Source organism: Eschrichtius robustus, chromosome 4 (assembly GCF_028021215.1).
Source record: "Eschrichtius robustus isolate mEscRob2 chromosome 4, mEscRob2.pri, whole genome shotgun sequence".
NCBI lineage: Eukaryota > Metazoa > Chordata > Mammalia > Artiodactyla > Eschrichtiidae > Eschrichtius > Eschrichtius robustus.
In genome coordinates this window covers 76,958,187-76,973,005 of record NC_090827.1, presented here as the reverse complement: position 1 = coordinate 76,973,005, position 14,819 = coordinate 76,958,187, and the positions used below count along the sequence as shown (strand labels likewise).

At 36.9% G+C, this 14,819-nt stretch overlaps 2 protein-coding genes across 2 annotated transcripts in view; both read right to left on the bottom strand.

Moving 5' to 3' along the window:
- Positions 1 to 9,121, bottom strand: part of PDCL2 (phosducin like 2) — a 42,351-nt gene extending 33,230 nt beyond the window's left edge. Inside the window, exons 1-2 of the mRNA XM_068542925.1 lie at positions 8,993 to 9,121; positions 318 to 438 (exon numbers count right to left, since the gene is read on the bottom strand). Of these exons, the coding sequence (XP_068399026.1) occupies positions 318 to 438; positions 8,993 to 8,998 (127 nt within the window). The 5' untranslated portion in view covers positions 8,999 to 9,121. The remainder of the gene's footprint in view (positions 1 to 317; positions 439 to 8,992) is intronic.
- Positions 9,122 to 10,382: 1,261 nt separating this feature from the next.
- Positions 10,383 to 14,819, bottom strand: part of NMU (neuromedin U) — a 37,713-nt gene continuing 33,276 nt past the window's right edge. Inside the window, exon 10 of the mRNA XM_068542906.1 lies at positions 10,383 to 10,995. The gene's annotated coding sequence lies outside the window, so the exon portion shown is untranslated. The remainder of the gene's footprint in view (positions 10,996 to 14,819) is intronic.

The following is a 14,819-nucleotide window of genomic DNA, read 5'->3' as shown; positions in this document are numbered from 1 at the left end:
GAGAGGCCCGCGCACCGCGATGAAGAGTGGCCCCCGCTCGCCGCAACTGGAGAAAGCCCTCGCACAGAAATGAAGACCCAACACAGCCAAAAATAAATATAAATAAATTAATTAATTAAAAAAAAATCCGGCTTAAAAAAAATTACAGCCCTCAAAAACCTTCTCTACCTTTCTTTAAAAAAAAAAAAAAAAAGTATGAGTGGGATTTATATTAAATTATTTCTAATGTCCTCTCTCCCTCTAAATTCATGAAATACATGATCACTGTCATAACTCTATTATTCCCTTCACCCAGCCCACCAAATGCACAACTATACCCATTGCTTCTTTCTGTAAACGTAAAACCATTTCTTCAATTTCATCTTTTGGCTCTTCTTTTGGAGGAAGAATGCCAAAATCTCTTAAAATTTCATTCCATTCTGTATCTTCATTTGGATCCTATATAAAAAAAATAAAAACTCTATTAGCACAGTTGTGCATTTTAATATATGTAAAATCGATTTCCAACCATGTAATTGTTCATGAACTCTACAGGTAAACTAGAAAATTAGTTTCAAAGAATACAACAAAATGGCCTACTTTTTTCCCATTTCCCAGTTCCGTAATGCAACTACATACTTTGATAAAAAGAATACATCCTCCACCCTCAAAGTTACACTGAGATGTTTAATGAAAAATAAATCTAAAAAACATATATCAAATGTTAATGAAGAAACTTGTAAGTCATGGAAAATTCTCTGAAGACTATAATAGGCAAAACCAATTCACATCATGCAAAATACTGTTTTCTTTTTCTACATAAGCATTGAAGACCTCAAGGTGGACTTGCTTCTTTTCAGCTATATAGCTTCATGGAATTCTTACTCCCAAGTTAAATCTTAGAAGAGGTTAGGATCTTTTCATAGTTCAATTTTTGTCTAACCATAATTTCTTTCTTTGAAATGTAACCTTGTTTTCCATGTTACTTAGGCTTTGATGTTTTATTTGCTGCTCTTCCTGTAATTGTCTGTCACATATCAACTATATTGTCTTTCTAGTCTGCTGTACCTTTTCTCTGAGGTTTTCAGAGAAAAGGAGAACTTAATTATATACATGAGTAAATACTGCTGCAAACAAAGTAAAAGATAGCCTTGAATGAGCTCCACCTCCGGGTATTCACATCCTGCATAATCCCCTCTCCTTGATTATGGGTGGGAACCATGGCATGCTTCTAATCAATAGAATATGGCAAAGGTAAAGGAATATAATTTCTTTGATTTCATTCCATAAGATCGTAACTTCCATCTTGCCAACATTATCTCACACTTGCTGGCTTTGATAAAGCAAGCTGTCATACTGTGAGGTCCCCCATGGAGAGAACTCTGTGACAAGGAAAATGTATTCAGCAATCAGCTAGACACTGAGATCCTCAGTCAAATAGCTCCAAAAGAACTGAATTCTGCCAACTACCATGCAAATAAACTTAGAAGGGGATCCTTCAGATGTACTCTGTTGTACCTTCAGATTCAACCCCAGCTCTAGCTGACACTTTAATTGCAACCTTGTTGGAGACTCTGAAGCAGATGGCCCAGCTAAGCAATGCCTGGATCCTTGACCCATAAAAACTCTGAGATAATAAATGTGTTATTTTAAGTCACCAAGTTTGTGGTGATTTGTTATGCAACAATGGATAACTAATACAAGTATCATCTTATTTCTCCTCTTCATCCTATTCTTTGGGCAAAGTTTCGGTTTTTTATTCACACTGGTCTTTAACTGGTCTCTCTATCCACAAAATCTTCTGATCTCCATTCTTTCTATATGTCTTAAAACAATTAAGTCACCATCAGCAGGAGTTCTGCACTTGATAATGGCAGACTAGATAATTTGATCAAGCCTCTTACTGAGAACAGCTAGTAAAACTGGACAAAATAGATGAAAATTAATTTGAAGGCACTGGAGAATCAACAAAGCAGTGAAGAGAATTACGGTAAGAAAATCCTGGATGAGAAGGAGACCCAGAGAAAGAAGCTCTATGTTTGGGTCCACTCCCCTTCAATCAACTACCAATTCTGAAAGAGGCCAAGAGGCTGAGAAATTGAATAAAGGTGCACAGATTCGAGCACAGTGACCAAAGACAGAAATCAATAAGAAAATGATAACTAGGAGATCATCATATATTTGGAATTAAAAAAAAATTCTAAATGACCAAAGGGTCAAAGAAGAAATCACAATGGAAATTTAAAAGCATTAGGAATTGAATGATAATAAAGCCACGTATCAAAAATATGTGGGCTGCAACGAGAGCAGTTCATGAAAGGAATTTTACACCCTGAATGTAACATATTAGAAAATGGAAAAGGCTTACAAATTAATATACAAGCATGCAACCTAAAAAGCTGGGAAAAGAACATCAAAATAAACCAAAGGTAGAAGGAAGGAAATAATAAAGATGAAAATAGAAATTAATGAAATAAGAATCAAATATATAATAGAGTGGGTTAACAAGGCCAAAAATTGGGTCTTAGAGAAGACTAATAAAATAAACACTTGCCAAGACTGATAAAGAAAAAAAGTGAGAAGACATCACCAGTATTAAAAATGAAAAAGGAGAACTCCTGACAGATAATACAAATATTTAAAAAGAGAAGCCTCTCTATTGTGTTTTGCTCATATTTTTTTCTACTTTAGGGTGGAAGCTTAGATCAAACTATAAACCTTTCTTTTTTTTTTTTTTTTTTTCTTTTCAAGCACACATAGAACTTTTTTTTTTAATTAAAAAAATTTTTTTAACATCTTTATTGGAGTTCTTTTCTAATTATAACCACTTAAAGCTACAAATTTTCCTTTAACAAATTCTTTAGCTGCATCCTACAAGTTTTGGTATGCTGTATTTTTATTATTATTCAGTTAAAAATATTTCTAATCTTATGATTTTTTGCTGACATTTTTACTTGGAAGGATACTGCTTAATTTTCAAATATTTTGGACTTTCCTAGGTATCTTATTAATAATTTCTAAGTTACTTCTGCATGGTCGGAAAACATACTTTGTTAAGATTTTGATTTTTTGAAATGCATTTACTTGTTTTATGACCCAGCATATGGCATATCTTAGTGAATGTTCTACATAGTGTGAAAAGAATGTGTATTTTGCCACTGATGGGCTTTTTTCTCCACAAATCAATAGACTGTTGACAGATTTGTTCAGATCTTCTATTCTGTGATTTCTATATCTACTTGTTCTATCAATTACTAGGAGGAGGGGTGTTAAAATCTCTAGTTATGACTGTGGATTTGTCTATTTCTCCGTCAGTTTTTGCTTTATGTGTTTGAAGCTTGATAATGCAAATACACAGCTATATTTATGATATTTTCCTGATGAATTTCTCCTATCATTATAAAATGTTCCTTTTAATTTCTAGCAGTAATCCTCATCCTAATGTCTATTTTGTTTGTTACTAATATAGTTTATACCCCTTATTCCTAAGTACTGTTTAAATAACATGTCTTTTTCAATCCTTTTATTTTAACCCATCTGTTTCTTTGTATTTAAAGTGTGTCTCTTTTAGCAATATGTAGCTATGTATTGCTTTTTAAACTATTCTGATAATCTCTACTTTTTAATTTAAGTGTTTATTCCATTTACACTTACTATAATTGTCTTTTAAATTTTTATTGGAGTATAGTTGCTTTACAGTGTTGTGTTAGTTTCTGCTGTACAGCAAATTAATATAATTGTTAATATTAGATGTAGAGCTACTATTTTCCTGTTTTTAATTAGTATTGTTTGCTTTTTTGTTCCTCTGTTCCTTTTTTGCCTTCTTTCGATTAAATATTTTCTAGAATTATGTTCTTTGCAACTGGCCTTTTAGGTATACATCTTTGCATTATTGCCTTAATAATTGTTCTAGAAATTATAATGGTATCTTTAACATATTACAGTTAATATTGTAGTATTTTACATAAAATATGGGAACCTCACTTAGTATAGTTCCATTTACCACTATCCCATCCTTTGTCTTACTGCTGTTATATATATTAACATTTACAATATATTTGAACCCCTATAATACAATGTTATGATTTCTACCATAAACAATTATGTCTTTTAAGAAAATTAAGAGAATAAATATATTTAGTTTTTAGAATTTACCCACATATTTACCATTTAAGGTGCTCTTCACACTTACTTTTAGATCCAGTTTTCCACCTGATGTAATTTCCTTTCCGTCTGAAGAAACTTCCTTGCATTTCTTACCCTTCAGGTCTGTTGGAACCTAATTCTCTCAGTTTTCATATTTCTGAAAATGTCTATTTTTTCCCAGTTTTTTTGATGGATAGTTTAGCTGGATATAGAATTTTGGTTTGAAAGTTTCCCCTCCAGCATTTAAAGCATTTTAAAAGCCTTCTGGCCTCCAATGTTTCTGATGAGAAGTCAGCTGTCAATCATATTGCTGTTCTCCTGTATATACGTAACATACACATCTTTATATTATGTCTTTTCTCTGGATGTTTTCAAGATTTTATCTTTTGATTTCAGAAGTGTGTCTATGTGCTTGGTGTGGTTTTATTTGTATTTACCCTGTTTGGAGTTCCCTGAACTTCTTAGATTGTTAAGTTTATGTCTTCCCTCAAACTCTGGACAATTTTATCCATCATCCTTTTAATTTTTTCCTGCCCCCCCACCCCGTCTTTCCTCTCCTTCTAGGATTTTTGACAGGATGTTATACGTATGTTAACCATGTATTACAGTTAGATGTATGTTAACCAATTTAACAATGTCCCTTCAGTTCACTGAATCTCTATTCACTTTTAATATTTTTCTCTCTGTTCTTAAAGTTGGACACTTTCTATTGATGAATCCAAGTTCCCTGACTCTTCTGCCATCTGCAATCTGCTGTAAAGCCCATTCAGTGAATTTTTTATTTCAGTTGTTGATCTTTTCAGTTCAAGAATTTCCATTTGCTTTATTACTGTTTCTATTTCTCTGTTATGATTCTCCAACTGTTAATTCATTTTCCTTTAAGTCCTTGAATATATTTATAATAGCTGCTTTAAAGTCTTCTTTTGCTAATATCAACATCTGGATAGTCTCAGGATTTGTTTCCATTGGTTGCTTTGCTTTTGAATATGAGTCACATTTTGAATATGGCTTTTCATTTTTTTCTTTTTGCTTATATAATTTTTATTGCATACTAGACATTCAGGAAGATACATCATAGAAATTTATGATTTTTTATGTTCCTCTAAAGTATGTTGATTTTCATACTTGAAGGCAGTTAACTTGGTTGGACTCAAACACCAAACTACTTCAATTGAAATGGGCAGCAGCCAAAACCTCAGATCACTTCAGTTCTTTGACCTTCTAGTGGCTGCTTTTTGCCAGGCACCTTGGGGTCTCCTATATACATATGGAGTTTGGCTGACAAATAAGAATTTGTGTGGATTTTATACGCAGAATTTAAGGATCATCCCTTCTGTGTTATTTTCCTTTCTGAGACTTCCTCATGATTCTCCCACCACTCTACCAGCCCAGGACTTTGCCCTCCAACATCTGTATTAAAATGGTAGTTTTCTGCCACCCCATGCCATATGATTGTAAAACGCCCTCAACTACATCTAATCTTCTTTTTAAACTATTGTGTTAATTTTAAAATATGTTCACAAATTCTTTCATGCACCTTTTTTGAGAGTTGAAGCTTAACCCACTTCCACTGAGTATACGCTGAACCTGCTGTCTCATTTCTAATAAACTGAAAATATGATAGAAGTGACACTATGTGATTTCTAAGACTAAGTCACAAAAGGCACTGCTGCTGCTTTTTCCTCTCAGTCTCTCTCATCACTTGCTCTGGGGGGAAACCAGTTGCCATGTTTTGAGGACACTCAAGCAAATGGAAATTCTTGAACTGAAAAGATCAATAACTGAAATAAAAAATTCACTGAATGGGCTTTACAGCAGATTGCAGATGGCAGAAGAGCCTGTGTTAGTCTGCTTGGGATTCCATAACAGAATATCACAGACCAGGTGACTTAAATAGAAATTTATTTTCTCACAATTCTGGAGGCTGGAAGTCTAAAATCAAGGTGCCAGCAGGGCTGCTACTGGTGAGAACTCTTCTCCTAGCTTGCAGGAGGCCACCTTCTTGTTGTGTGCTCACATAGCCTTTCCTCTGTGTGTGTGCAAAGAGAGAGAGCATGCTCTAGTGTCTCTTCCTCTTCTTATAAGGACACTGATCCTATCAGCAATGCTTTGTAGTTTTCAGCGTACAAGTCTTTTGCCTCCTTGTTTATGTTTATTCCTGAGTATTTTATTCTTTTTGATGCAATTATACATGGAATTTTTTTCTTAATTTCCTTTCTTATTATTCATTGTAGTGTATAGAAATGTCTTCATCAAATTTTATGGTCACTTTTTATAGTCTCCTACTCTTTGAAGATAATTTCAATTTGGTCTTTTGTTTTTTTAAACATAATAAGCATAGTTATTTTATACCTGTTTCTGATCATTCAGATAACTGAAGTCTCTGCAAGTCTGTTTTTGTTGGTTCATGCTCATAGTGCCCTGTTCCCTTGTGTGCTTGGTCACTTTTGACTGATTTCTGCTTGATGTCCTTGAAAACTTATCTCCATGAATTCTAACATAAAGATGTCTTCCTGCACGAGGATTTGCTATTTCTTCCAGGTATTTACAAGCACTAATTAGTATATAACTAATTTTTTTTTTAAAGATTTATTTTTTATTGATTGATTAATTGCTATGTTGGGTCTTCGTTTCTGTGCTAGGACTTTCTCTAGTTGTGGCAAGCAGGGGCCACTCTTCATCGCGGTGCACGGGCCTCTCACTATCGTGGCCTCTCTTGTTGCAGAGCACAGGCTCCAGACGCGCAGGCTCAGTAGTTGTGGCTCATGGGCCTAGTTGCTCCGCAGCATGTGGGATCTTCCCAGACCAGGGCTCGAACCCGTGTCCCCTGCATTAGCAGGCAGATTCTCAACCACTGCGTCACCAGGGAAGCCCCATATAACTAATTTATATCAAATTCACAGTTTGAAGTTTGTTGGATCACCCAGACAATATGCCTTAGGTTGCAATCTATGTGAGAGCTCTCTTGAGCCACAACTTCTTGGGGATAGGTTTTATTGCTTTTCTTTTTCTCTCCTGCTCCACTAGGCATCAAGACGACCTTCCCTGAATTCTCCTAGACATGGGTTTATCTCTGGTTCATACTCCTATTAGTTTCCCATGCTTCCATGGACCATACCCTTTGATTCCTCGTCACCCTGTGATTACACCCAGGAACGAACTGCAGATTGCTAAGATGGCCTTGTGGTAAAACTGGCTTTAAAGCTCTGGAAATCCATTCACCTGCTTTTCCACTTTCCCTTTGATTTTGGTCTCATCATTTACTATCATGTTATCTCTGATGCTTTTAAGGAGATAGGTTTTACATTCTAGCCAGCATTATTCAGCAGGAGAGTTGGTCCAAATAACTGAGCCCTCTATTATCAGAAAATCCAGCAGTCACCTTTTTAAAAAACCCTCCCTGCACTTTGCACCCCCTACCACCCTATCTCTCTTTTCTCCTTCCTACTCAAACTTCTTAAAATAATTGTCTATATATGCTGTAACCACTTCCATCTCCCATTCATTCTTTGACCTACTCCAAATTTGGCTTCTACCTCCAATACTCCTTTCAAAACTGTTCTAAGGTCACCTATGAGCTCCATGTTGTTATTTTCAATGGATTTTCATTGTATTTGATATCTCAGGCAGAACTGGGGAGAGTTTGTCATTCTTTTCGTTAAAACACTCTTTCTTGATATTCATGATATCACATACTTATGGTTTTATTCATACCTCTCCGTGACTGCTCTTCCTTAACTGATCTGGGAGTTAGTTGCAATGGGATTTAATAGTAAATGCTCTATACTCTGATCTTCCCTTTACCTTTAGAAATTATCTATGAAATTGTAATAAGAGAAATAGAAATAGGCATCGCAATCTATTTGATAAAGGTATTATGGCATTTATCATGACACAGTTATATCTGACTCTCTCTTATTCCCCCACAGTAAGCTCTTTTAGAACAAGTCCACAACTACACATAAGCACTGAATAAGTGGCTATTGAATAAATCAGTGAATAAATAAATGAACAAAGATTAATATGCTGTCGTCTCTACTCTCAATTACATTTCAGCCTATTTCTTGAAGAGCAGACAAAAATCAGGACAAATTTGCAATGTTTTTACATAGTGAATAAAATGCACTTGCTAGGAATCTATTATTAACACAAAAGGAATACCCTTTAAAATTATATGTAATTTGTGTTCAAAATATCCTAACAAATTATACAGCATAAACGATTTCCAAAATTAAATATGTAAAACTAGAAAAATCACAGTGGTTTTAATCTGGGATAGCAGGTGGGAAGAAGCTTTTCTGAAGTTGGAAATGAGAATTTTACTCTGATTAAAAAAAGGAAATAAAAGCACAGCCTTCTGCTTAATAATGCAGCTTTAGATAGAGGAGCAACCTTCTTACGAATTAATGGAAGTTTAACAGAGTTTTTGTGATCAGGTAGGAGAAACTCCAGGGACAGCTGGTCTTTCTCAAGACAGATGCGACTATTAGGGTTTCCTCTCTGACCTTTTTAAAATGTAGTGGGGCAGGATACTTTAATTACACTTGGGCTAAAGCTGATGGTCTATTTCTTAAGTCAGAAATAGTGCAGCAGTAAGATTTCCAGGATATAGGTGTGAAACGCAATCCAAAGGCTTCCTCCAGCGACAAGCGGAAGCCTTTCTTGAGTGTTGAAAAAACGGCGTTCTCCTAGAGGTAATTTGAATTTCTCTCCAATCGTGACAGAGACGCAAGCAAAATTCAGCTCTCACTGAAAACAAATGTTAGAACCTAACCCCGGTAGGCCGCCCTCCCCATCGCGCTCAGCCTCAGGCCCAGCCAGGGACCCCGCTGGGGTGTCCAGGTTCCCCGGAAGCCGCGACTCCCACCTGCATGGTGTTCCGCCTCGCCCCTCACACGCCGGTGTCGTCTAACTCCTGGCGGGGACTCCTGGCTCCGACGTCCCCTCGAAGCCACAAGGGAGCCCGCCGAGGTCCTAGCTATTCCCACTGCCCACGGGGAGGGAGACGGGAGAACAAGGGCCTCTGACGCACGTGCGCCTGGCGCAGCTCTGTTGCCAGGCAACGCGGAGGCGTGGCCTAGGAAGTGGCTGTGGGTACTGACGCACCTGGACTTGGGCATTTATCCCAAGCAGCGCCTCTTTCGTTCATGATAACTGGTGCCAGCATTCCTCCCACCCTTCCCTCCACCACCTCCAAAATCACGCGTTGTTTCCGTGCCTCCGGCACCCTTCAATCCCTGAGTCCTGTCTTCATGGAGAAGTAACAAAATCCTGGGGAGAGAACTCTTCAGAGTAGAAGTTCTTAACGTGGAACCCATAGCCTATATTTGGATGGACTTCAGGGGGTGCCTAGCCCCAGCCCTCGATGCACACATAATTGTGTTGTATGTGTAAGTTTTGGGGGGTATTTAAGGACCAGAGCTTTCATCAGATTCTCAAATGGCTCTCTGCCGCCACCTTAAAAACCCATTGCCTTAGGAGACAGGAGCTCAGACTTTAGGTAGGAAACCTAGACAGTTTGGTTCCTTGGTGTTTAGATGAAGGAAAGGATGTTTACTGGGAGCTGCCAGGAACATGAGGAAAACATATGATGTTATTGCCAAATAAGGTTATACCCATGGTCACAAAGATGCGAAAAGAGTTGGAAAAGAAGAAAAAATGTTTTTAGTGACACAGTTTTAAACTCGGGCTCAGCATTGGACTACTCCATCTGTAGTGCCCAGTTAATACAAATCGTACATTCCTAACAGCCTATATGTTTTGTTTTATTTGTGTGTAAAATATTAATATTAAATATAAAATATTTTAAAACATCACACTGTTTTTGTAACCATGTTTTGTTTTCTTCTTTTTCTCATTCCCCTCCTCCTCCTCTCCCCTCCCCCCTTCCTCCCTCATTCCCCTTCTCCTCCTCCTCTTTCTCCTTCTTCTCTGTCTTCTTTTTAATATCAGGGGAACCCCCCAAAATGTAAGTGGCCTAAGTCTCTCTAGATTTCCAACAGGCCCTGGGAGCTGCTGCTTGAATTAGCAGTCAACTCCCTTTCTTATTTTGACAATCTAAAATCCAGGCTAGCTGAATTACTGTGCATAGCACTAGCTAACACTGCCTATACATTTAGAGCTTTAGAGCCCTTTTGTTACCGAATTAAGTCCTATGGACCCTGCTCAGCCCCTAGCTGGGCAATGGCTCTCTGCCTTGGCAGGGGGAGGGTTCTTTTTCCATTCACGTTCGAGCAGCCAAATAACGAAGCCAAAGCTGAGATCAACACAGCACAAGCTTTATTCAGTGGCCAAAGAATGGAGAAGCAGGAACTAAGTTCACAGATCCACTTCTTGCCCACGTGTCCAGAGGGCTTTAATTTTAAAGAGTAAAGACAAAGGGAGGAGGAGTGAGGTTAATGATGGGGAGGCATATGCATTAGTCTACTGGGGAAGAGGCAGAGTTTCTTCCAAGGGAATGGAGTGCCACCCCTTTTTATCCTTTTTTGGTCCTTAATATCCAGTCTTGGCCACCAGTAGGCATGTCATTTAATATGCTAATGTAGTAAAATCAGCATATAATGAGATTCAGGGTCTGTTGGAGGTCAGATCTGTCACCATCTTGGTCCTAGCTGGTTCCATCTGGTTTTTGTTTGTTTGTAGCTTCCTTTTTTATTTCTGGACCCTTTAAAGATTTATGTTAACTCTTGCTAAAAGTGGGGGTTGGCAGGTTTTGAGCAAAGACCTGGAGCAGCTCTGGCAACATTCTCTGTCTCAAGTCCGCATCTCATCAAGGCAATTCATTTTTTAAAGAAGATACTTTTTGTTCTCTTCTGCTCCTTCTTTCTCATGTTCTTCACGTGGGTTGACAAGAAGTGAAATTCAGGGACTCTGTTAGAAAAAGGCATAATTTAAGCTATAATCAGTGGTCATCATTAGTAAGACAAAGGCTTGTTAGATACTCTGAAGAATGTAAGAACTAATCCTACCCACACAGAGAGCCAGCCTTCTCTAATCAGCCAGCAACCGGCTGGTAGAGTAGGCGGTTATCCAAGAGGCCAGGTCAGAAGGGAAAATCCAGGGGAATCTGAAGGGAAAACCCAGGGGAACCTGAAGGGAGAGAATCTCAACATCCATATGAGGTTAATTGTGCCCACTAGACACTGATTTGATGTAAAAAGTTCACCCACTGTGTTCATGATTCTCTACTAGTAAGACTGCATTCTTTCTGGACAAGGCTGGTTGCCTTTCAGATGCTGCAGGGTGAAACAACTAGATAACTAATAAGAATCTATTGTATAGCATAGGGAACTCTACTCAATACTCTGTAATGACCTCTATGGGGTAAGAATCTAAAAGAGAGTGGATATATGTATATGTATAACTGACTCACTTTGCTGTACAGCAGAAACTAACACAACATTGTAAATCAACTATACTCCAATAAAAAAAAAAAAGATAAACTTAATACTACTACTTGGTAGAAAAAGCTGGCCTCCTGTTATGTTAGTAGCAATAAGACATCTATTTTACAGTGTATATATCAGAACTTGCTTATTGGACTATTGGATGGATCATGGCCAAATCCTCCAACTAGTATAGTTTTAGTTGGTATTCACGTTCTAAGATTGTTAGCTATTTGGCATTCTGCTATTTTGTAAGAGCTGGTGATTTTGTCACTGACGAAATCCAAATAGAATAAACGAAAATCGCTCATTAAAACTCAGCTCTACTAACTACCTTTAATAAAAATATCAAAAGAGCATTGTATATGAGTACCATCAACAGCCTCAAGGATCTAAGGAACATAATTATTCACAGCTTTATTATACACTATCTATCATTACAACACTAAGAAAAAATATTTTAAGATGCTTCTTTAATTTTCAACAAATTAAACATTTACAATCTCAATCGACTTTTACTGAGAATGCTTACAACACAGGGATTCTCAAACATGTTAAACTTAGCAAGGATTGTTTTTCAGAAGAAAACAAAATGTCAGTACATCTTGTATTCCATAGCGTTGTTTCTGCAGAAAATAGTTGGCATTCTGTTAAAAAAAAATTGAATTTAGATTCAAGTATAAATGGGTATATGAATGTATGTATATAATGAGCATATATACAAGTCTATATACACTTCCTTTATATATAGACATTTCTATAAATATTTTGTCATGTATGATAAAATTGACATCTGAGATATTTCTCAGCTATTCTTCAATCTGCATATTTTTAATTATCGTTTAATATCTCTCTGAGGAAATGCTTATTCTGTATGCCACTATTTTCCAAAGTTTTACAAAAATTATTTAACTGTATAAAAGTAGTTTCCTAAAGCTCATTGATGCCAATAAGTTTTATGAATATGTTGCAGTTATTCCTCATGTATTTGTGACTAAATCATCCTATTTTATATCTAACCATAGTCTAAATAAATATAAGTCATCAGGACAGAGTAAGATCTCAGATAATCAGATGAGAAAAACAAAGAAAAATTATTATTGAAGTGTTTCTCTATTGACAAGATAAAATGAAATCCTGAGTGAATTAGTATATGTGGGCCCTAATCTTGGAAACAATCCAAATAAAGCTATTTTTCTCAGTTTCAGAGAGAATTTTTTGCTAACTTGATCAAATCATGGATTAAATTCCATTTCACATTTATGAGCACTCTAACACTTAGTTTAGTGTTAAAATCAGACATTTTTTCCATTTAGTATTAAACTATTTTTTGTTCACATTTTATAAAATGCCTCAACATTTGTAATATTATAAAATACAGTTCTTTTCCATTAACTTTTTGTTCTTAGTTCCTTGAAACAAGAAAAAATCAGAAATATGATTGCTCATATTCTTTTTTTTTAATAAATTTAATTTATTTATTTATTTATTTTTGGCTGCGTTGGGTCTTTGTTGCTGCACGTGGTCTTTCTCTAGTTGTGGTGAGCAGGGGCTACTCTTCGTTGTGGTGCACGGGCTTCTCACTGTGGTGGCTTCTCTTATTGCGGACCATGGGCTCTAGGCACGCGGGCTTCAGTAGTTGTGGCATGCAGGCTTCAGTAGTTGTGGCTTATGGGCTCTAGAGCACAGGCTCAGTAATTGTGACTCACGGGCTTAGTTGCTCTGCAGCATGTGGGATCTTACTGGACCAGGGCTCGAACCCGTGTCCCCTGCATTGGCAGGCGGATTCTTAACCACTGAGCCACCAGTGAAGCCCTGCTCATATTCTTGATGCGAACATAACAAGCCTTTGTTGAAACATGAGTTAATACCAAATATAGTTTGAAAATTCAAGTTCATAATTATGCCCCATGAGAACATAAAATTTTTTCTTCACTTTTCCAATATTTGTATCTTTTATTTCTTTCTTGTCTGAGTTGGCTAATGCATAAGAACTACATGAAATAAAAGAGAACACAGCATCCTTGTTTTGTTTCTGATGTTAATAGAAATACTCCAAAATGTTTTACTATCAAGCCTTCTACTGACTTTGTTTCAGACCATTATATAAATATTGTTAATAAAGATTCATCTCTTTCTACAGGATCTTCTTTGAAAACATCAGAAATTGACATGGAACTTTACCAAAAGCGTCTACAGGCATACCTCAGAGATACTGCAGGTTCAGTTCCAGCGAATATCTCAATAAAGCAAGTCATACAAATTTTTTAGTCTCCTGTTGCATATAAAAGTTATGTTTACACTATACAATAGTTTATTAAGTGCACAGTAGCTTTATGTCTAAAAAGACAAATGCACATACCTCAATTTAAAAATACTTTATTGCTAAAAATTGCTAACCATCAACTGAGCCTTCAGAGATTCGTAATCTCTTTGCTGGTGGAGGGTCTTGCCTAGATGTTAATGGCTGCTGAGGGATCAGGGTATTAGTCGCTGAAGGCTGGGGTGACGGTGACAATTTCTTAAAATAAGACAACAATGAAGTCTGCCACATCGATTGACTCTTCCTTTCAGGGACAATTTCTCTGATAGCATGCAATGCTGTTTGATGGCATTTTACTCATAGTAAAACTTCTTTCAAAATTGGAGTCAATCCTCTCAAACCCTGCTGCTGCTGCTGCTGCTTTGTTTTTCTTTTTGGCTGCGCCGAGCGGCATGCGGGATCTTAGTTCCGCACCGGATCGGACCTGCACTCCCTGCAGTGGAAGCGTGGAGTCTTAACCACTGGACCCCCAGGGAAGTCCCCCTGCTGCTGCTTTATCAACTAAGTTTATGTAATATTCTAAATCCCTGTCATTGAAATTGCTGTCATTTCAACAATTTTTACAGCGTCTTCACTGGGTGTAGATTCCGTCTCAAGAAACCACTTTCTTTGCTCAGCCATAAGAAGCAACTGCTCATCTGTTAAAGTTTTATCATGAGATTATAGCAATTCACATCTGTAGTTACTTCCTCCACTGAAGTCTTGAACCCTCAAAGTCATCCATGAGGTTTAGAATCAGCTCTTCCAAACTCCTGTTATTTTAACCTCTTCCTATGAATCAAAAATATTCTTAATGGTATCTAGAATGATGAACCCTTTCCAAAAGGTTTTCAATTTATTATACTTTGCCTAGATCCACTGGAGGAATCACTATCTATGGTAGCTATCACCTTACACAATGCATTTCTTAAATAATAAGACTTGAAGAAATTATTCCTTGATCCATGGGATGTTGTGTTAGGAGGCTTGAAAACAATCTCGCTGTA